At 33.0% G+C, this 24,982-nt stretch overlaps 1 protein-coding gene across 4 annotated transcripts in view; it reads left to right on the forward strand.

Moving 5' to 3' along the window:
- ITPR2 (inositol 1,4,5-trisphosphate receptor type 2) overlaps positions 1-24,982 on the forward strand; it is a 405,483-nt gene that overhangs the window by 315,684 nt on the left and 64,817 nt on the right. For all 4 annotated transcript variants that reach the window (XR_004955694.1, XM_016119206.2, XM_016119205.2 and 1 more), the window contains 4 exons: positions 2,868-2,975; positions 7,222-7,414; positions 10,113-10,238; positions 17,726-17,901. Coding sequence is in view for 3 of the 4 variants with exons in the window: in XM_016119206.2 (XP_015974692.2) it covers positions 2,868-2,975; positions 7,222-7,414; positions 10,113-10,238; positions 17,726-17,901 (603 nt within the window). In the remaining variant the exon portion in view is untranslated. The remainder of the gene's footprint in view (positions 1-2,867; positions 2,976-7,221; positions 7,415-10,112; positions 10,239-17,725; positions 17,902-24,982) is intronic.

Here is a 24,982-nt window from a genome sequence, read left to right on the forward strand (position 1 = left end):
CTCCTGCATTCTCCTTAGTCAATGGCATTTCTAAACTTTCAGTTGCTTAAGTTAATAGTTTTGGAGTCATCCCTAACGCTTTCTTTCATGCCCCAGGTCCAATGTGTAAACAAATCATGCCAGTTTGACCTTCAACAACCAGTACTTCTTAAAATATATGCCAATTTTTCTAAATGACTACAGTAATTTTATTTTGAAGTGCATTTAGAGTTTTAAAAACATCTACAAGTCACAAGACATTTCATGACTACAGTTTATAATAAAAATCTGTATAATTCATATTTAGTCAAAAATAAAATGTAAATAAAAACAGGAAATGATTTTCTTGAGTAATTTATAGATATTCCTGAAAGTCAATTCTAAAATATTAGTTTCTGAATTTGACTTCAAAGGCAAGGGAAATAAAAGCAAAAATAAATGAATGAGACTACATCAAACTAAAAAGCTTCTGCTCAGCAAAAGGAACCGTCAACAAGGTAAAGAGACAACCATCCAAATGGGAAAATGTATTTGCAAGCAATGCCTCCCATAAGGGCCTAATATCCAAAATATACAAAGAACTCATATAACTCAATAACAACAAAAAAACAAACAATACAATCAAAAAATGGGCAGAGGACCTGAACAGATAATTCTCCCTAGAGGACGTACAAATGGCCAACCAATGTATAAAAAAAAAGCTCAACATTGCTAGCTATTAGCAAAATGCAAATCAAAACCACAATGAGATACCATCTCACACCTATTAGAATAGCTGTAATCAATAGGACAAGTAATAAAATGTTGGAGAGGATGTGGAGGAAAAGGATCCTTCATATACTGCTGGTGGGACTGCAAATTAGTAGAGCCACTATGGAAAACAGTATGGAGGTTCCTCAAAAAACTAATAACTTATCAACCATATGATCCAGTAATCCCTCTACTGGATATTTACTCCAAACACTTGAAAACCCATATCCAAAAAAATATTTGCACATCAATGTTCATAGCATTATTCACAATGGCTAAGACATGGAAGTAACCAAAGTGTCCTACAATAGATGATTAGCTAAAGAAGCTGTGGTACATATATCCAGTGGAATATTACTCACCCATAAGAAGAGATTAAATACTGCCATTTGCTACATCATTGATGGACCTTGAGATAATCATGTTAAGAGAAATAAGCCAGACAGAAAAAGTTGAAAACCATATGATATCACTTACATGTGTGATATAAACCTAAAAGCAACAAATGAACAGGACAAACAGAGATTCATGGACATGGACAATAGACTAGTGGTTATCAGAGGGTAGGGGAGAAGGGGGAGAGGAGAGGGAAGTGCGGTAAGGGGAGTCAAACATTTGGTGATAGAAAGAAATCTAATTATGGGAGGTGAACACACAGTGTAAATATATATGCCTTATTGTTAAAGTATACAGCTGAAACTTACTGGATTTCATTAACCAATTTCACCATTTAAAATTTAAATAAATAAATAAATAAGCAAATGAATGAATGAAAGTTCTTGGCAACATGGAGCAAAAAAATTAAAAAGAATAAAAAAAATAAAAATTAACCGTAAAAAAAGTTTCAAAAATGATTTGCTCTAGAACTGCATCAATTGAATGAATATTTATTTACCCAATTATCACTAATAAGGATGATGTTTATTTGGTTTTATAGGTTCTGTATTATTGTTTAAAATTTATCTCTTTTTTATAATGACAATTTGAATTAACCTCCCATGAATAATACAAAGACTTATTTATTGCTCTCTAATGTTGGTAAGAATACTGGCTCTGGAAACAAACTGCTGGAGTTCAATACTGGTTCTGTCATTTTCTAGCTATATTATTACAGATAAGTTCCTTAAGTGCTCTATGCTTCAGTTTCCCCATCTTTAGGATTTCTTAGTAGGATTAAATGAGATCGTGTACATAAGTGTTTAGGATAGTGCCTAGTACAGAGTAAGAGGTAGAACTGTGCTAGGAATAAAAGAATTATACAGAGATTATTTGATACTAGAAGCCCTTGGGGAATGTGAGGCATAAATAAAATATCTGAAAGGTTAAAGACATTACAGGTTTTCAGGAATTGTTTAAGATAACCATAAAATAGAGAGTGAAGGCAATATGTATTAGTTATCTAAAAAGTGAGAGAACTAGCCAGCAAATGCCACAGGCATTCAAATGAGAGAGAGAGGAATTACTTCTACCAATAGTGGTTTATAATTTATGTTGAGATTTTTGTTTTTTAAATGACCAGTTTCAATTACCATAAAACTGAGATATGTATGCATAAAGTGCCAATTTTGAAATACAAATATACAGAAGCCTAGGACTTTAGTACAAACTGCTAATGCAGAGCTTTGATTAGATGTCATAAAAGAAACTCTTCTGAAATATAAACACCTACTTATGTATATATAGAAAACTGACATTTATTTTGGTACCATACCCACTGGACTATCCCACTGTTGATCAAGTTGTTTTATATGTTCACGTAGTTTAAATTTATTATAGAGAACATCAGTAATATATCACTAAGCTTTTCTTCTTGGCATAATTATAGCTTTACAAAAGATATAAATTTAATCAACAAATATTAATTGAGCATCTACTCTGGACAAGACACAGTTTTCTCATGCTAAGGACATAGGTATTCCTAAATAAAAAATCTAAGATTGATGCAGTAATAGCTGATATGTGTGATTTCATTATTTATGCCTTTCAAACAGTCATGCATTCCTGAAATGTAATTAATTGCCATTAACTCCAGAACTTGAAGTTATGTATACTACTTGACAAAGTAATTTCAAAGTTTATCTCCAGGAAAGGAGAAAAAAGATCTAAACCTTTTCTTTTTTTCTTTTTTTTCCCTCTAGTTGGCCCGCCACAACAAATTATTACAGCAGATGCTTAAACCAGGATCAGATCCAGCTGACGGAGATGAAGCCTTAAAGTATTATGCCAACCACACTGCACAGATTGAAGTAAGCACCTATTATTTCTTGAAAGGAACCGATTGTGAAAAGATATGTTTGCTTTCTGTTTTAGACTATTTTCATAATTGTTTCCTAGAACAAGAGAGCAGAATGGAGTGATTTAAACTGTAAAAGTATATAAAAGATGAGATATGAGGAATGATCTATAAGAAATTGAGGTTCACATTTTTCAAAGCTGTCTTTATTTATTTATGTTTTTTTTTTTTACCAGAACTATATATTCATTTTCTTTTGTAATTAATAAAGTAATTTTTGTTTTGTTTGGTCTTGGATACAATCATTGCAGAGCAGTGAAGTTTTTTAGAAAAGATTATTACAATAGAAGCTATCATTCAAGAAAAGATTTTTTTTAAAACATTATAGGAGGCTTATTAAAATAGAGACCTCTATGTAAGACAGTATTCAGAAGTGTAGGAAACACGGAAGGCACTAATAAAGTTTTCATATCAGTAACATAAACTTGGAATGATTTAACAGTTTCCATTTTTGGTATGTAACAATTGACCTCCTCCATCAAATGAGACATCCTTTAATGGCCAGTGGCAGTTCAGAAGATGTGGGTCAACATAGACTTATCATTATGTGTTGTGAGACCCATCTGGCTGTCATTTACTAGCTATGGTATCATTTTGACACTAGTTGGCAGAGCTAATCAGGCAGAAGTGAGTAGAGTAGTTGATGCTTGTCACTAATAATTTATATCCATACATTCATTCACTTTGGCAGATATATTTACTTTTCAGCACAATGCGTGGTGGGCATCACTGCTATTCTCAAGATGTATAATCTCTATACCTTATTGTTTATTATTGTCAAACCTTTTGAATAATGAACATTAATATCTTGTATCACATGGATTTCTTGCTAATATTTACAAACAATATAACTTTCGTAGGAGACTTGACCTAACAGAACCCGTGAGCTAGACCAGTAGCAAAAACATCAAGTGCTTAGGAACTGGGAGGCTGGCTAAGTCAGGAAGCTGGAGAAAATTGATACAAATAGATCATCAAGCCACCGAAATTCTGAGGAAGGTCCCAGAAACCAAAGTATAAGGCTAGATGGTTAGATAAGATCAGGAAGAACAGATAGAGTGGCTAAGCCAGAGATGGGAGTTGGGTTAATACCTGTGTGAGAGAGACGGGAGCTGTTGTTGAAGTTGAACTTTTATTGGTTTCCTAGCAGAGGATTTAGCTGTAAATACATAAATTCAGTAAATGTCTACTGAGTATTTACTCTTTACCAATTATATACACATATAGAAGATAATTCTGTGTGGTAAGTGTATAAACAAGGGGCCAAGGAAATATAGAGAAAACAGCGATTAACTGTGCCTGGGAATTTCAAGATTGATTTCACAGAGAAGATTTCCATAAAGAATATATTAAAAAGTGAGTAAAAGTTTCTCTCTATTAAAGATCAAGCGGGGGATTTCAGGGAGAAGTAAATGAAAGGAAGGTGTGACAGAACATAGGAGGGGGATAACTCCTTTCAAAGATTACTCTAATTGCTGTTTGGAGAAAGGATTGGATAATGGAATGCAGGTAGGTCAGATAGGAGGATATTATAATAGGAAAGGTAAGAGATGCTGATATTGACGATGACTAGATTGGAGAAAAATATACATATATATTTATATACAGATATACAGGGCTTTATGCTTGATGTTGAATTTCACATTTAAGGTGAGGGAAATGGTGTGGGAAAGAATGCTCCCTGGGCTTCTGGTTCGAATAAATGGAATTGGAGTTATCCAAAGGGATCCTAGCTTTGTCAGTTAAAGGAAAGGGAAGAACATTTGTTGATTCCTGGATAAATTTGCATGTGAGGTGACTTTGAAGCATCCATTAAATTGGATATAGAAATCTAAGGTTCAAAGGAGTGGCCTGAGTTTATGATCTAAATTCTTCATGTTCACTAATTCTCATGCTTATACAAAGACAAGCTCATTTAACCTACTAAGAGAAGCCTCACTTCCTTTCTTCACACTTTCATTAATTTAATCCCAATATATTCCTACAGCAGGTTGGTCATTCTGTTAGTTTAATAATATATCATATTGGTGTATTGTTAGCTTCTTAGGTGTCATTTGTTCCCTACTCGAAGCAGGGACTGATTTTGGTCATCTTTGTATTTCCCAAACTGAACTCTGCCTGGAACATAACTGCAAAGCAAATATTGTTAAAAATAATAGTTTGGCTATAGGTTACAGTCTCAAAGATCCCAAGAAATAAGAAGGACCTTGTGGATTCCCTGGTCCATTCACTCAACCAGGAAGGAATTGCTCTATAATGATCCTTCTCTGGCTTTAAATTCTCTCTGTGTTAAAGATCTTACTACTTCAGGAGGAAACTGATCTAATTTTGAACAACTTAATAATTAGAAAAACATTTTTCGATAGAGTGCATTCTAGCCCACTTTGATGTTCACCAACTGTTCAGAGCACTTGCTCCCCTGTAAACATGGTAGCTCGGGTCTAACACTTGGAGAACTGTCATGATTACTAAGCTACAAGCTCTTATTTATCAGAGTTCATGTCATTTTTCACTTTGAATTCCCCAGAGTTCCCCAACTAAGAACTAAATAAGTGTTTGTTGAATAAATGTATTGAAAAAATTATCTTTCTTTGGCTTTCGACAGTCAACACATTCCTCTTCCTTTAGTAATTCCTCCAGTTTGTCAATACTTCTTATAAAATGTGACAACATCCAGAATCAGACATATCATAAAGGGATTGAGTAGCTTGGCTTATAATAATCAAGATGCTATTTCTTAAATGTACCCTGAGGTCTTTCGTAAATGTTTGACATTTCTGGGTCATGTAATCCTTTTCTCCCTGCCCCCACCATAGTTTTCTGCCATGCCAAACAGGTCCGATTATTCTTTTGTGCAATCGATTTTTTTTAAACCTATGTTCAGCAGTTTTTACTTAACACTACTAAATTTCACCTTGTTTGTTTTTTGATAGTATTCTGCTGTGTAGTTTGCATATATAACATGTCACCCAGGACAGCTTCGGTTACAAATAAAAGAATACCAGACTAATTGTTGTTTAAACAATAAAAATATTTGATTACCCCTCACAATGAGAAGTCTAGAGATACCAGTAGTTCCATAGTTGATTCCATGATATCTTCAAACATGCAGGCCTTTGACATCTTCTCCTGGATCTTTTCATTGTGCTGGTGATATCCCACCTCTTGGTTGCAAAATAACTACCAAAGTTTCAGTTGCCATTCCCTTATGCTACCTTTTATTCTAAGCTGAAGAATGAGGATACAGGCAAAAAAGTACTTTTGTGTTAGGTATTTGGTTTTTTGTTGTTATTATTATCATTATTATTATTATTATTTGTCTCGTGCAACTCTCTGACTTTTCAGGAAACCAAACCTTTTCTGAAGCCCTGCCAAGGATACTTCTCCTTATGCTTCATTTTCCAGAACTAAGTCATATACTCACAACATACTAGTCAATGACAAAGGGAAATAGATGACTCTCTGGCTTAGACCAGTCTTGAGTAATTCTGGAGGGCTTTGAAATTTGAACTTTGAAATTTAGTCTACAAAAACTTTTGTTACATAGTAAAACTCTAAGAAAATATTTGGCCTGTTTTTTTTCTTTAAATCTTAAGTTAAACTGTTGCAAATACCAAATAAGAGAAGTTTAAAATAATAAATATTTATATCTAGATGTATGCTAGAGTGGATATTATTCTTACAAAAATTATGTTTTGCCATGAATAAGAAAGCATTTTAATAATACAAAGTACATTCTCTGTGGAACTCAGGGCACTTCGTGTTGAGTAGGTCATTTGTTTCCCAACAGCCCTTTTTAGGAAGAACAAGCTAAAAACAACATACAGATACCATGTGTAGTGTTTAGGGTGATGTAGGCAATCACTTGCTAATTAACATCCTCTTAGCTCTCTCTGTTGTACTTCATGAAAATATAAATGGGTGGCAAAAGTTTAATGCTAATTCAGAAAAACTAAAGGTTTTGTTTTGTGTTGTTTATAACAAAGTATAGTATTTATGATACATCAGTCAGTTAATTTCTCTTATTTAAAGAGAAAAATGTAAAGTAGTACAGCAAAGAACTGTTTTAGATACTTTAAGCCTGGTGGGTTTTTTCATAACTGAATTCATAAAATATCATTAATGAACTCATGCTAAAATAAAATAGTCTAAGACTGAGGTGTCTAAAGGCTAAAACATGTGTAAATTAATGTTTTCAGATTGTTCGGCACGATAGGACTATGGAGCAAATAGTTTTTCCTGTTCCCAATATATGTGAATACCTTACACAAGAATCTAAGTGCCGTGTGTTCAATACAACTGAAAGGGATGAACAGGGAAGTAAAGTGAATGACTTTTTCCAGCAAACTGAGGACCTCTACAATGAAATGAAGTGGCAGAAGAAAATCAGGAGTAAGTACAATAAACTAAAATGGTGAGTTTTTGAGCATAGAGGTCGATAAGTTGGTACTTTGAGACACATGACAGCATTCATTTACATTGGTTTTTAATTTCTTGCCATCTGATGTTACTGAAATCACTTACGGGCTTAAGAACGTAAAGCTCAGTCTACAACTAGAGCAGAGACACCTGCAGCTTAATGAAAACAGAAAACTCGGGCTAATTAGATCATCTTTTAGTGCTGATCTTGTAGTTTTATAAAGGTTATGAAATACAAGGTTGCAGCTGTATGTTTCAACAGCTGCAGGTTTTAAGTCTCAAATAGGCCCTGACTGGCCTTAACAATCGGTGAATGGGACGCAGAGGCATGGGCGCCAGCATGTTCGTCCTCTGTTGTCCTATGATGGAGTAGCTTGTTTAACGTTTTTCTGAAAGTCATTCTCTCTTTCCACATATCTTTACGTTGCCAAATCAAACTAAAAATTTTGTGACCCCTGTATTCAAATAGAGAAATATTATAATTTTGAAGTTAAAAATGAGCATAATACAGTTCCCATTATTTGTTTCTCAGGTCTCAAGTCTACTTAGAAATACTCGATTATCGAATTAAAATTTTTTAAAATTTAAAATAAACCTAATTTTTCCAAACTTTAATGATTCTTGTTTATGAATTTGAATGGAGCTTGAGACGCATCATCTTTGGATATAAGATGATGGTGTGCATTGTCAGGCTTTCCTAGCAGAATATTTGAAAAACTAAAGAAATTACTGTCCCTTAACATTTTATCATGTAGGACCTTATAGAATTCAGAGAAAACTTAGGACATCCCGAATACATATGAAGACTTGACATTTTTATTTGGGACATTTGAAAAACACATTTTATCCTTGACCAAAGGTAAATTTAACAATGAACTAGAGTTTGTGGGGTCTGTGCTCTTTTGGAGACATATTTTATCGTTTTAAAAAAAATAAATCTTAAAATAACTTCCAATGTACATTTTACTTTTAAAAATTGGAAGCAACCTATTAGGTTATAGACAGACTCTAATTCATTTGGATTTTTTTTTTAATTGACAATGTATGCATCAATATCTCCTAATTTTATTAGATGTTGCTTTTAAAAATGAGGACTCATTAGATAAAGAAGACATATAGTACATATATACAATGGAATATTACTCAGCCATAAGAAAAGATGAAATACTGCCATTTGGGACAACACAGATAGATCTTAAGATTTTCAAGCTAAGCGAAATTAGTCAGAAAAAGTTAAGAACCATAAGATTTCACTCATCTATGGAATATAAAACTGAAAGCAACAAATGAACAAGACAAACGAACAAAAGCCCATAGACACAGATAGCAATTTAGTGGTTACCAGAGGGAAAGGGGGAAAGGGAGGAGGTAAATAAAAGTAAAGGGGGTCAAATATATGGTGAGAGTAGATTTGACTTTGAATGGTGAACAATATAATGCAATGTACATATGACATATTATTGAATTGTAAACCTGAAACCTATATAATTTTATTAACCAATGTCACCCAATAAATTTAATTTAAAAAATAAGGACTCCTAAGTCAGGAATGATGTAGATGCAGATGATTACAATTTATGATACATTAGTCAACTTAATGCCATGGTTAATCATAGCCTATTCCACTGGTGAAATGCTCCATTCCAAGAGAAGGAAACAATATGTACTGAAGGGAAGTACAGTTTATAAGTAAGCAACAGATCCCAGACTGGAATTTACAAAAAATAATTTGAGAAGTTTATCATGTTTATTTGAAAATTGATATGCTTTTTTCATTCAGTTAACTCCTGTATTTTAATTCCAATGTTAAGATATGAAGAGTTAGAGAATGGACAAGACTTGAGGAAGTCATGTGATCAAACTTATATGTATTGCATATCTGTTCAATTACTTAGGAGAGGGAGAAAGAACTGATTTTTGGTTAATGTAAACTGTATGCAGTAGATGCATTTGCAAATTTCTTTCTGGTGGCAAATACGGAGTTCTTTTTCTGAAAATATTCAGCAAAGCTTTTGTCACTTGTGGGTGATTTTTATTGTATCTTTCTTATGCTGCTGCAAACCCAGCAAGTTCTTAGCAAGCATGAAGGCTTAAAACTTAGATATTATAAATCACTAGTCCCTAGGAAGTAGTCCTGTGCCATGCTGTTAAATTTCAGAGTCTCAGGTAACTGTGACTGTGTCATAAGAATTTTCATCAGAGATACATCTGTGGCAAGGTTTATTTATTTATTTATTTTTGACATTAGGGCATTCGAGTGGGATAAATGTATAACTTTTACTCAATGATATAGTAATGTATACCATTTCATTAAAAAGGGCCTGAGGCAGCTGCTAAGCCATCTTTTCCCTAATCTACACTAGGGATATGTTAGAGAGAATGATTACAGAATCACCTTTTCTGACCACCTTTAGCAATTGCAAAATTACTCATCCTTTTGCAATGTTTTAGGTATAAATCAGTCAAAAGATAAAGAAGGATCAAATAGGAAACACCTTTATGGTATTGATTATAAATTTTCTAAAATAAATCATATTTAGTTTTTATTTACATATGCTTCATACTAGTTCACGAAAATGCATTTAGTGAAATACTATTTCAGTAGGGCTATTGTGTTGAAACCAAAATTCATTTTTCTTTTCTCTGTCCCATTGCACTTCTTCCTTACTAGATAACCCTGCCCTGTTCTGGTTCTCGAGGCACATATCTCTCTGGGGAAGCATTTCCTTCAACTTGGCTGTGTTTATCAACTTAGCTGTTGCTCTCTTCTACCCATTTGGGGATGATGGAGATGAAGGCAAGTACTTGTCTTTCATTAAATGTTAGTGCCTTCTTAACTATTTAGACCTTTGAAATGATAATGATTTAATTCTTGTTAACTAGATTTTTCGATAGCCATTGGAAGTAGAGAATTGTGGTAAGTGGAGTGTCTAGAAAACTATGGTCAATAAAAATGTATTTTTTGCAAAAAGCTCATATACAGAGAGGTATTAGAGCTATATTATATATTGACAAAGAAAGGAATGGAAAAAGTTATTGTTTCTACCTATTATTACCGAAAGCATTTTTATACTGTATCATCTCAATTATATAAAATATATCAGAAAGTGAGGGGTTTATGCCAAAATATTTATTGCAATTACCTTAAGTAGTGGAATTTATATTTTACTATCTTCACTTTGCTGTCTGTTTTGTCTAAGGTTTCTATAATAAGTGTACATGAAATTTGAAAAAAAATTAAAAATTTACAGTATAAGACAATATAATAACAGAGAATATCTCAGATATCAGAGTAAAAGGTTAATTCTTTTGTTTCCAGTCTAGGACATCTCTACATGAATAATTGACTATGAAATTAATATTATTAAACTAATGCTACATGAGGTTTTACAAAAGCAAAGATGAAAATTATCTCATTTTAACTGAAATGAGAAATATAGAAGAAATATGTTAAAGGGTGGGAAGTTGAGTTTAAGCTTGGCGAAGCGAATGGGAAACTTTGTTACACAGTTGGGATATGATCAGGTAAGTAACTCTGGAATGTGGTTTGGAGGAAAAGATGAGAGAGATCAGCAAATAATAACCACAAGGTGTTGGCATATCTCATCTGTTCATAGGATTATTGCGAGAATGTGATGTTATGGGTAAAGCATTTAGAATAATGCCTGGTAATCATTAGATAAAGCTTAGTCATCATTGATGTTGTTACGAGGTAAATATTAATACTTCAAAGGGAAGCCCAGAGAAAGGGATGGCATGACAAGAGCAACAAGTATTTAAACCTGTTGCAGATGGACTGGAGGTGAGCAGGAAGGAAAATAGGAGCCAAGGAATAATTTGTGCTATTTTAAAGGTCCATTAAGATAACAAATATCAAAGTCCTAACATTTAGGTATGATGGTCATGACTAAAGTTTGACTTTTTGTAAGGCATGCAATGCTAAAAGAAGAATATTTGGCAATGGAGTGGGACATATGAGTTAAATAGAAAATATTTGGTCATCCATTGTGGGGAAGTTGCAAATACAACAAGAACTGGAAACCACTTTCTCTTCATTGCATTTAGTCTCATTTAGTGATGATAGCTCTCCTGGCACAGAAGAATGTAACTCTTGTAAGAAGAGAAGGCCAGCTTGATATAATAAATTAGTATCATCTGCACACAGAATGCTAAGAGTAAATTTTAGTGTCCTGGTTAATAGAAGCATAAAGTCTTCTGGAAATCATCTAATATCAAACCCTCATTTGGTTTGATAGAAGCCCAGAGCGGCTAAAAAGGGCAGATCGCAGAGCAGAAGGTTAACTCTTTAGTTCCAGTCTAGGACTTTTCTACATGGACGACTGGGTCGAAAGCATGTGGATAACAGAAAGATTAATCTTTACAGAGGACACAATTTTTCCTGAATGTCATTCCATGATATCCCTTGCTTGACTACCAGACCAATGTATGTAGCCTCTGCTGCCACCTATTGTACATGAAATATAATGGTAATGGGCAATGCCACCCCTCTTGACATCTACTCTTTATTCATTCGTGAGGAAGTAGAACACCTGATGCATTTTTTATACTTCCCTGACTAATAACTGAATACTAATACTGATAATAATAATGGCACCTGATGATGATTACCATTTAGATTGGGTCAGGCAAAATATTGAGTGCCTCACATACATAATTTCATTTAATCTTGATAATCCTTTAAAATAAGCAGTTCATTTTTATGGATCAAGAATCTGAGGCTTAAGAAGATTTACCCAATAACCAGGGAAATGGAGTCTAGAACTGTGTATTTTTTAACAAACCCCCAAGATCTTGCTAAACAACTGCTCCTTAAACAGGAATATGAACTACATATATGGCAGAGTTTGTAGTAAAGCCTCAGAAAGAAATAGGACTAACAAAAACAAGACTGGAGAACATGGTACTTTATCATCAGATTCAGATGTATACTTTACTTTGCAAAAAGGAATGAATAGAAGTTAACAGTAGTTCATTCTTAGGTATCTGGGTGTCGGGGGTGAGCCTAAGAGAGAAGGGAGGGCATAAGCTGCCATTTGGTAATATCTAATCCCAAAGTTATGTTTGGGTAATCCGATTATAGTTCTAGATGAGTTATTTAATTACAACTCAATAAATAAGGTTAAAATTTTGATCAGGATTAGCCGAGTGTAACCTTCAGTTACACACTAGACATTGCTAGGAAGGTTGAGGAAATAGTTAAGACTAATAAGCTCACTTGGCCATCAGAACTGGCTGGAGAAGGACAATTCTGTGCTGTACTTGCAAGTTCTCTAATGCTGAATCTTGTCAAACATAGGCTCAGTGACTACTTGCTAGGAGCACTTTGAAGCAACTTAAAAATGAATTAGTTGATCACTAATATGCCTTCCAAACAAGAGCTAAAAATAAGGATGCTATGTTGAAGAACATAGTATCCAGCTTCATCTTGAAAACGGTCCATGTGGCCAACTCTGGAAATTGTGAGAAAAAAATTAAATTGACATTATTACATAATAACCTGTAGAATAAAAGGAGAACCCAGGTGTCTATATTGATAGTGAGAAGGGAAAGCTATTCCTTACAATAGTATCCCAATTAATAAATGTAGAAGGAATAATGGAAATAGGATCATTTAGCAAACATCACAGTAGTAAGAATTATCAATGGATACTAAAATAAATAGGTAAACATTAGATGAAAAGTATAATGAGAAATGGTATCTCGACATAGTCTTAAAGTATTTCCCCATAATACACTTAATTAGAAAAGAAAAACCAGTAGCTTTAAAGTGGAGAAATCACTTTAAGTGATCAATGTTAATGTCACCAGTAATGAGACACAGCAACACTGAGTGCCTCTTGATATGATGCACTGACAAGGACATGGCATTTTTTGTCAAATATGCATAATCTGAGAACATTTCAGATAATCCAAAATGAGGGATTATTGTAAAATTATTTTACAAAATAATTGACCAGTAGTCTTCAAGCTTATAAAAGACATAGAAAGATAAAAATTCCAATTACTATGTATAGATGAAAAAGTTGGACAGTAAAGAAGGCTGATAGGAAAAAATAGTGACTTATTTGGAATACAGTGTTAGAGGAGAACTCTAAAGATAACCCTGGACCACCAAAGAGGTGAAGAAGTGGGTCCTATAGCAAAGTAAGCCTGAAACATCGCTGGAAGCAAAAGTGACGGAACTGAAGATCTCCTACTTTGGGCACATCTCGAGAAGGCAGGGTTCTTTGGAATAGACAATATTGCTGGGGAAAACAGGGAGACCAAATATGAGATAGATTGGCCCTATAAAAGAAGCCTTAAGCATGAGTCTGCTCATGCTGAGCGGGGCTATCGAGGACAGGACATTGTGGACAGCACTCATTCATAGTGTTGCCAGGAGTTGGAGCTAACTCAGTGACATGAAACGCACACACTGAATTAACAGAGACTAAAAAGACATCACAGCTAAATGCAATGAATGTGTGATCCTGGTCCAGAAAAAGGACATTAATTAGGCATTTGATGAATTTTGAATAAGGTCTAAAGATTAGATAAAATTAATACCATATTAGTTTCCTGGTACTGATTATTGTAATGTGGTTATGTAATGTGTTGCCACTTGGGGAATCTAGGTGAAGGGTACATGAGAATTTTGTATTATAGTTGCAGTTGTTACATAAGCCTGAAAGAGTTTTGAAATGAAAGTTAAAAAATAAATAAATAAATATGAGGATTCTGTCCAACCCTGAGGTCCCTGGATGCTGGATTTAGAAGTTGATCGCAAAATTGCTTGGTGAATCCTGGGCTCAAAAAAGACCTGTGGTCAAAATGGGCCGCCTTTCCTAACCCTAGACCCTAATACAAGCTGTTCCAGAGTCACTGTGGCCAGTGTGGCCGTGACGACAGAGGAGCTGGCACAGGGAATGGTGTGTATGCTTTCTCCAAGCTTGTTTAATAGCCTGATCACATGTGAGCTACTGGGAGTTACTTGTGCCCAGATATTTGGTTCACACTTGGGTTATAATGTTAACTGAAAGAGCAGTGTCTCCTTTCAACCAGGGCAGTATTGTACATAAATTAAAGGGAGATACTTAAGGGGAAGGTGATTCTGAGAGGGTCTGCTTATAGAGCACCCCACCCTCCCAACCCCTACTGCAGATAATCTCCTTTCATTGCCAGGCTTTGAGGAGCTCTGTTTGAATTCATTCAGGAATCCAGGGCTTATTTGTGTGGCTGTAGGTTTTGGTTTGAGTTTTTTATTTGGTTGACTAGCTTATTTGTATAACATTTGCTTCTCTAAAAAAGAAAATTGTGCTGAACTTAAGGAATGAGGCTATGCTGGGTGTGGCTGAAGCAGCAGCTGTTGATTCTAGGGAATCTCCTGGCTGTCTGTTCAGAAGTTGAACACTGTCATGCACAGTTTGGCAAAGGCAGTCTAGTTAGTGGAGAAAATTGCTACCAAAGAATTTCTTACATTCAGATAGCATGTGATTTAAAAAAAAAAAAATCATGTCCAAATTTTGGGCGTAGTTCTTTTTTTCTCAAGTGTTTTGTGTTAAAGAAAATAAGTTATTTAAGGTGATTTTGAGGCATTCAACTTAATAACAACTATTGATGGATTGCAGCTATGTGCCAGGCACTACACGAGGCCTTAGAGATACAAAAGTTGATAAAGCTGTCTTTGTCTTCAAGGAGCTCATAGTCTAGTTCAGGAATGAAGAAAAGATTAAAGCACAGTAGTACAGACCACCCACGGATTTGTGGGTGGATGTCTTCTTTGACTGGACTAAGGTAGGGGAAACAGCAAAGTCTTACGAGGCTATGTAGGACACAGAGAAATAAAGAAAGACAGGAAAGTCAGCTGCAGCATGTATATAGCAGACAAGTCAGTGTGAGGTAGATAGGAGAGTTCCATTATGTGAATTGAATTGAGGTCTCCAATTTTGCTGTTTGGATTTTCTTTTATAAAAGACAAACTTTATTCCTTTTAAGATTTAAAAATGGATAGAGTGAATTCTTAATTTTTTTCATTATAAAAGTAACACGTGCTCATTATAGAAAATTGATACAAATATAAAATGTTAAGTAGACAGTCCCCATTCTCACCCTTAAGGGGTTAAAATTGTCTTTTACAATCTGTACTATTTTCTCTAGAGTTTGTCAGAGGATATTTATTTATTTATTTTTTTAACAATAAACTTTCAGCTAGATTTAGTAACCAATATGATTATTCTTACAGAATATGATTACAAATTATTGTTAATTGTCAGTTGATAATACTGTAAACTTATAGCCATTTAAAATAACTTTTATGTTTATTCATATATAAATACATACTTAGTATTTAAATATGTTCAAGGTTCAATTGCCCCGAATTAAGTGCCTGGTGATAATTTCTTGTTTAATTAAGGGGGAATCTCAGCAAGCCAGATACTTTCTGGGAAGAGTAGTCAAGATGTGGTTAGCTGATCATGCATTAATGACAATCAGTGCCAAAGCTGATACTTATAAAATAAGAATATCGCACCAAGTCATTGCTTATGAATTATGCTGGAGTCCTATGACTGGCTAAAAGTTGTTAAATGTGCAAAGATGTCGACTGTTTCAGTAAACTGAAGAATAAAGCTCCACAACTTGTGAAATTTATAACTGGAGACTTGGTTACTTACTTAAAATGAGCTCACAGATTATGTTTCTGTTTATTTATTTAATGAGAAATAAATATTTGTCATTGCATGCCAGGCACTGTGATAGACCCAGAAATGGTCTTCACCTTTAAAGAGTTTATATTCCTATGGCATCTCAACAAGTATGGAAAGTGGAAGGTATTATTCTCGTCATGGTGCTTTGAGATCTATGAAGTCAGGGCAGTTGGTGGTCAGGCTGTTTTGTAGACATAGAGTGCTTCCAAGCCAGCATCATAATAAACATGAATTGGTACCCATTTTGTTAGTGTTGCCAGAGGACAGGAATTGAAGGTGATTTCCAGAGCAATTTACCCCTTTTCTTTCTCCATCTCCCAAGTAACCTTATCAGATAATAAATTTGTTGAAGGGGCAGATCAGATCTCTCTTCTCGGCCTTCTTCATGACTGCTTACTTTAAGAGATAACATAAGAATAAACATGTTTAAACCAATGCTATTTACTATTTGACTTTCTGTTTTATTTTGTTTTTAATGTCTACCAGGATCTTCTGACCTGCTTTTGATCTTTTAGCTTACTATGAACTAAAGGATTACACAGATTTCATTTCAGGAATCCAGATAATTCCATCGTTTTGAGTATAATGTAAAAGCCCTGCCCATCACAGCCCTGTGGTGTTTTGCATGCAGTTAATTTTATAAAGAAAAAAAAAAGAGGAGTGGCCAAATGAAATAACTAATAGGAAATCTTCATTTTGTTGTTTCCCCTCTGACTTCATCAGCCTGTCCACACATTTGAGTTCCCAGCACTGATCTAATCAGCCCAAGAATGTTGCCCCTTAATTACTTCTTCAAATCTAGCACCACATGACCTTCAGAGATGGATTCCTTGAATCCACATGTCAGTGTAAGCATCAATGAATTGTACTTTTTAGAGGAAATATATTTTTAAACCCTGTTTGGGCAATTTTGAACGAAATTTTGTTTGTAATGAAGTTCATTTTTAAAAGACTTGCAACTTTTGTTTTCTGATAATTTAAATAGCTCAACACTTTTTTTAGCACTTGAGTTTACCTTCAAATACATTAACATACCTATACATGTACATACACATATATACACACATGTGTTGTAACAGTTAAAACTTATGTCTGTCTTATTAAAGATTGGATGTTCTACATTCTGAATTCTTTAAAGGAAGCTATAATATAAAAACTTGATAATGATAGAACAAGACAAAGTATGAGTTCAATGGAAAAATACTGTATTTCACATGATTTAGCTGTACAGTTAATGGTCATTAATTATAACTTTTGAATTAAGGTTACCAAGAGAGATACCTCTATCAAAAGTATTTAGCATACAACTCCTATACTCTGAGTTAATGGAAGGAGCATTAGCTAGTGTGTATGTAATCATCCTGAAATTAATCACAAACTTTCTGGAAAGAAATATAATAATGAGTAATGTATTCAAAACATTTTCTCTATGTGTACAGTGTGTAAGTAGAGTGGAGTGTTCTGAAACCTGGTATCCTGTGGCTTGACTTGCTATACATACTGTATAAATAGAAGGGTAAATATTTTAATATATTCTAGTTTAGTCCTTAGTAAAATTAATTTCTTCCACATTTTACAGGTACACTTTCTCCATTGTTCTCAGTTCTTCTTTGGATAGCAGTCGCAATCTGCACATCTATGCTGTTTTTCTTCTCCAAGCCTGTGGGAATTCGGCCATTTCTTGTGTCAGTAATGCTAAGATCTATATATACAATAGGTCTTGGGCCTACGTTAATACTTCTTGGTGCAGCAAATGTAAGTACTTTACTTAGCTTTGTACTGTTGTAGATTAATTGTGTATTAAGTGTAAAAATGTAACTATATGCTTTAATTCATGGATTTGCAGTAAATTCTAATTTATCGTGAATCTGAATAAACAAGAGTTTAACTTGTGTATTTTTAATTTTGAGAGAAAGAAAAAATGACAAGTCAAATTTGATATATTTAAGAAGATAACATTTGGAGTATGACCCAATTCTGCAATCAATTTAATCCAATCCAATTTTAATGCTGCATCCTATACCTGCAGTTGCTGACAAAAATGACTCAGAGCCACTATTATCATCCTAATGTGACTTCTAAATCATCAAAGAAAGATTAAATTTATTTAGTAGAATTTTAGAAGTGAGCAGCTTTTATTAAATGGCCAAGAAAAAGGATTGCTGTATGAGAAAATGTGAAATTAGGCTCGTTTTATGTGAAGAAAACCTATAAACTTGTGAAAAGTATAGATGAGATTAACATATTTTTCACTAAATTTTAAAATATTAGGACAAGGGAGCACATTTCAAAACTTAAGTTAGGTAAGTTTAGAATAAGCAAATCAAAGTACTATTCCAAATAATGATAACTGTACCCAAGAGATGAAATTTTTAAAGGACTAGACAACTTTGTGTATGGCAGAGTCACAAAGAGATATTAAGAAAAGGTAAGTCATCAGATTGATGAAAGAGCAAATGGGCAGGTAAACAAATATATATTGCTAATACGTCTGATGAGTACCTACAGCATTTTCTGTATCTTTTACTGGGTTTCTAGCATAATGTCCTATATTCTTGTATCTGTTTATTGACCTTATCTCCCCTACTATATTATACAGTTCTTAAAGATAATAATTCCATGTCTGGAACATCATTGGTACTCAACAAATATTTCTTAAGTAAAGTAGCTAAGACGCAAGTGAATGAATGAAGGAAAGATTATTTTTGTATTCTTATACATTTATAGTGCTTTGCACATACAATACATAGGCAATATTAATTGAAAAATTAAAGTCAACCAAACTGTTGAGAATTATAAAGCTTAGTTAGTATGGCTAATTTTGTGTTTCTGATCCTTATAATTCTTAAAAATTGGAATGATATATATGACAGCTCCTAGTTAACTAGAACATTCAAGCAATCAAATTACCAATTAATCCAAAATTACTGTCAATAAAGGAAATTGTACACACATACAAAGAGATCTATCAATACATAATTCTGTACAGTACCAAATATATTATAAGTTTCTTAAGGGCAGAAACCTCACATTCCTAGCTTCCCAACTCTATTTTTTTTCTACCTGAATACCTGGCAATTATTCATTCAAAAGTTTTTTACATGAACTGAACTCGTACTTTCAATGCTTTGGAAATAGGCTACTTTTGCAATATTACCAACCAGGCTAATTAAGGAATCTTCACAGATTTACCTAAATTTTTCTAAACCTATTTATGTGTCCAGCTTATTATATTCTCTTTAAAAAGTACATTGAATGTTGAACCAAATTATTTGAAGAAGAAAAAAATATTTATAAACTGGTAATTGGTCCTCAATAAGATATTAATCCAAGTGAGAAAATCCAAGTTTGATAAAGTGAAATAATAATTGAATTGAGTTGGGCCAAAAATAGCAAACATTTTTTTGGGCTTCTGTTATCTAATAGACACTGAAAATAACAAGAGGTAGAGGATGTGATTCTTGCCATTCAGAAGCTTTAAGAATATATAAAGAGATAAAGAATAACAATTTAATGTCTACTGGGGAAAACCAAAACATTTGGAGGGGTATTTTTCTTTTTCCTCTCAGAGGACAGGAATAAAAAACATTACTTCTGCCTGGTTTGATGAGAATAGTATATAGTACCATAAGAAATGACTTCACATGAGAGACAAGTTTTATACTTTAATATCTTTGTGAAAAGAAATATACATGGAGATATACCCTAATAGCCTTCACAGCATAAAACATCTGTTTACACAGCCCCCAAGTGACACATTATGATCTTCCAGTTCAGGACTTTTTGACCAATAATCAACTTAGATTTGGGATAATTGAATGGAATAATTGTAATTTTATATCGTAGATATTGATATAAGAGTTTAATTTGTAGTTTTGATATTATATAGATTAATAAAAATGTTTTAGCAAATCATCGTTTACCTTAATGTTTAACATAACAAGCTCATTACAAAACTATATATAGTTTACTATTTTCCAGGAGGCAGGTGAAAAAATAAATGGAAACAGAAATCAATCATGTTTTGTACCTTTGGTTTTATGTATTTATTAATTTACTCTTAAAAGTTGGCATTGTGTAACAAGTGAAACTATAAGTGCTAAAATTATCGGTACCAGAAACAGAAAAAATGAAAGTATCTCCTTGACAGTTAAGCCTTAATGAGAATAGGAATTCCAGACCTTAGGCAAATCAATAGGGCTCTGAATTTCATTCTTCTCATCAGTGAAATGAAGATATTAAATCCTAGGCTATCCTCACTGGGTTGTTGAAAAGATCAGTGTGATTTAGAAAAGAACAATAACAGTGATAATGATACAACAGCAATAAAGTCTACCATTTACCAAGTATCTAATTTGAGAAGTACAATTTAATTGTAAAATGTCACTATCATGATCATAAAAGTGTTTGTATTTTGGTTCACAGGGAGTTTTTTCTGGACTCAGTGTCTTTCATAATATTGAGCAAATGCAGAAAGTCCCTTTTTTTTGGAAAAGGAATGAAGTAGGAGGAAAGAACCTCAATTTGTGTTCAGAGCACTTAGTATTATCAGCTTCTATTTATTATTAGTCTTCATTTTTATTATGTTTTCTTGTTTCTAAAACTTAAAGTTTTGTTTAAATTGCAACTAGTTTGTCTTGTCACAGGAATCATCTCGATATTTGAGATGTTTCAAAAGATTCGAATGTTTTTATTTGTTATAAAGTATATCTTATAACCTGGTGTAGTATTCCTCCCACCCTCTACATTGCATTTTTAGTTATTGGTAATAGAAATTAACATTGTTTTGACAAATACAAATACATTTTTTAAATTTTGGATCATTTCATTTTTTTATACTGTTAAAATTATTTGTAAATTTCATTTTAGAAACTAACATTTCAAGTCACATGGGTATTATTAATGTTTAACTATTCTATTAATTTTTATTTTTAGGTATTTTTAATAATAAATAATTCAGTAAATACTCATGAAAGGTCTTTTAATATCTTCTAACACTTCTTATCTATAATGTTTTTTACCTTTCTAGTTAGTGCCTGGAAACATGTCATTTAATGGCATTTCTAAATCATTTGCCTGTCTCTCAGTATCTTGAAAGTGGAAATGTTTCCTTATTCTTGGACTTGGTCTTTTGCAAAGAAGAGCAAATGGAGTTTAGCCACTGTCTATTAACAAAAAGCCAGTGTGTTCAGATTTAATAGTGTTGTTCCCTTAGTTACTTAGCTATAGATAGCTTTCTGGGAGGACTTATGTGACTGTGAATCTATAAGGTTGAGTCCCATTTAACATATGTGAATTCAGTTATATATTTACAGTCAAAACATTCATATTTTTCTCTCTCTCTATCCCTGTCTCTGTCTCTCTCTGTCTCTCTGTCTCTGTCTCTGTCTCTCTCTCTCTCTCTGTCTCTCTCTCTCTCTCTCTCTGTCTCTCTCTCTCTCTCTCTCTCTCTCTCTCTCTCACACACACACACACACACACACACACACACACACACACACACAATTTCTTATATAATATGATCACTGAATGTTCCTAACTACTTCTTGTACCAGTTGCAGAAACAAACAAAAAAAAAACTGCTCCTGTGCTGGGGAAAAGCTAGCATGTGACAAATTTAGTAAGAGGTGCCACAGTTTACACCACTAGTATTTATTGTACTGTTTGTTGGCGAGTTAAAAGATTTCCAGGGTGGTTTTGACTCTATGAAAATTTTGCCTTAGGCTTTGACCATAGAACTTTATCCTGCCTAAGATGTAATGTCACTGAAATGGAGATTATTTTAATCAAATCACCTCATTTTTAGCAAGAAGGTTGATAGAAACATGGTAATATAGTTAAAATGTAGCTCAAGACAATAAATTCGGCTTTCAATAAATAGTAGATGGTCTTTTTTTTTTTTTTTTTGGCTATAATTTATCCCTGGAATATAGGTTATGTTTTTCCATAGGAATAATGTAAGATGGGAATGGGATTCCTTATCAGGGATATAGAACAAAATTAGATAAAAAAGATAATATAAAGGCAGCTATAAATTTCTGCAACTGCATAAAATAGTAAAATTTAAAGGACATTGCATAGAATTCTAGAGCTATGAATCACCTAATGATTATTCAATTCTAGGCATCTCATTTTAGGAATAAATATATAGTATCCTATGGAGACAAAGAGGATTTTTCAGTGATTAGTGGTAGAACCAACACTGGAACCTCGGTGGTCCAACTTCTAACCCAGGGTCTTTCCACTGTTAAAAGTCCTGTAAAGTCATATCAATGAACTATAATGTATATATGAAAATATTATTGTCCTGTATAATTAATTTGCCTAATTAAAATGAACAAATACTTTAATATATATTAACGAATAAATGAACATTAGTTTTGCTTTTGTTTTTAGAAGATCTATTGGTAAATCATTTGGATGGTATGTCACTTTTAAAAAACTGCACAGAAAGCTTGCATCGATGCTGTTTCCTTTCTCAGTCCATCTCGCTTCCTGCCCCCCTCAACTCATCACACAATGCACCCCACTTTCAACAAAGAATATATCAAGAGTATTTTTTAAAAGAGTAGAGAGAAAAAGAAAAAAGATATGGGGTAGTTACGGTCATTTATATTTGTGTTTTTGTACTGACTTGAGAGTCCTTTCAATACTGGTTGAGAAGGTCATGGCCTTTTAATCACTTTGCCCAGTTCTCACACCCTCCATTTATCATTGCCCTCGTGGACCCTTGCCATAGAAACAATGACTACCTGCATAATGGTATTGACAAATGAAGGATTGGTTAGACAACATCAAGGAAATCATGACATAAGAATGGAAAATGTTTCTGTAACTCCTCATTCTTTGGATAAATATTTCCAGCTTTAATAGAAAATGCTATATAAAAAAATATGTAATTTTTAAAGTCATGGTATGGGAAACACCAGAATTCAACTTCTTTCCTACCCAATCATTTATTCTTCCATTTATTTTACCTTGATGAACACTTCAAAACAAAAGGACGACAATTTCATTGTTTCCGATCTCTGCAGAAGTAGGTGGATGCCACTGCCACCACCAACGCTATTCCACTTTAAGCTTAGTCAAGAGAACAAGGACATAGCCATCAACATGGAGCTCTAAGTTAATGTTAAAAAAAAAAAAAAACTGAAAACAAATAAGACATCTTTATGTTTCATGCAAAAATGGCAGATGTCCTTTTAGGCAGAATTATGTCCTTGCGTTTGCATCATTTGAGAACTGAAATGTATTGCTCTTTTGACAATTTGAATTCGATGCATTACTTTTCCTTAGTATATAGGGTTTATAAATAATTTTTCTGTCTAATATTTTAATGATTCAGTTTAGGGAAGGTGAGGATCTGAAAACAAAATATGAATAATTTTTCCTAAACATATTTATCCTCTGGAAGTCATAATCTTAATTTTTAGCTTTATTTTTTATAGAACTTCTTATTTCTATTTCATATTGATGAACTATAGTGGGTTAATCAAGGTAGTTTAAATTTAAACAATAGTCGCTCAAAACAATTTAAAGAGTAAAACACCAAATATTACTTCACCCAGATATTCTACCTTTTACCATTTTTATAAATGTTTATTGTCAAATACTATACTTATATCAGCATCTGGTTTATATTTCCTGAGTTTCACTTACACTATTGTATTTGCTCATGGCTAGTAAATATAAAAACATCTATTCTACTATAACTATAATTCAAAATAATCTAAAGATGTGATCATGAAACAGTATATAGTGAAGTAAGATTTTTTGTTTGACAGTATTCAAATTATTAACAAAACAATGAAAGAATTGATAACATTGATTATTGAGAGGACAGTTAATCAGTGAGGGTTGGAATTTAATAAAGGTTTGAACATTTTAGTTGCTATATTGTTGATTTGGTTTGGCTATTTTCTCAACATGAAATGATAGGCCCTTTTTCATTTTATCTGTATTAATTTAGACTTCAGAAAATTGAAGGAAAAGATTTTTCCAACCTTTCAAATTTCACTTCTGCCTCAAAGTGTTTTTCTCTTTGTGTTATTTAAAATCATCCCATAATGCAACTTCTTCCATATACATATTGAAAAAATCAACAGTGTTGTGCAGACCAAACTCGTTTTCCCAAAGTTCAATTTGACATATGAAAACAAATATGGCACCATTAGATAACTTAGAGAATTCAAGGAACAATTTGGAAGAACAACCTAAATTTCAAAATCTGTAATTCTTTCCTTGATGACTAAGAGGCATAATTGGCTCTTCAGTTTATAAATAATGCAGTGATCCTAGAACCAAATAGATGGCACTAAGTTTATGATAACTATGTTCTTTGAAAATGATTGCACAGATCATTGTTATTGCCAAAGATCTTGGTATAAATTTTTGTGTTCTAAAATTATGCCCCAAAAGACAATATTAAATATAGTTTTAATATAAATATTCTATCACAATAAACACTCCAAAATGCTTATTGAATTTGCCACACATAGAGCTTAGAAAATATATGTGCACATTATATTTATTTTAACCTAGGTGTATAGGTACTTATAATTTTTATGTATTTAAAGTAAATTAAGTGCGAAAGTAGTTTTTAATGGCTTTTTTATTTAAAATAATACTCAGTAGAGAAGGTCTAGGATTAAAAACATATCAAAGACAGATCTCTGGATATTTTCTGAAAAGATTTTTCTGTTACATTTTTGGTATAACAAGAATATTACATATATTTTTTAATTTTTAAATATATTTTAATATATTTTTAATATAATGAGTAGTATTTAAATAGTCATTGTATTAAATGCTTCCTTCATATACATTATGAATTATT

This window comes from Rousettus aegyptiacus, unplaced genomic scaffold, assembly GCF_014176215.1.
Source record: "Rousettus aegyptiacus isolate mRouAeg1 unplaced genomic scaffold, mRouAeg1.p scaffold_m13_p_2, whole genome shotgun sequence".
NCBI classification, from domain to species: Eukaryota; Metazoa; Chordata; class Mammalia; order Chiroptera; family Pteropodidae; genus Rousettus; species Rousettus aegyptiacus.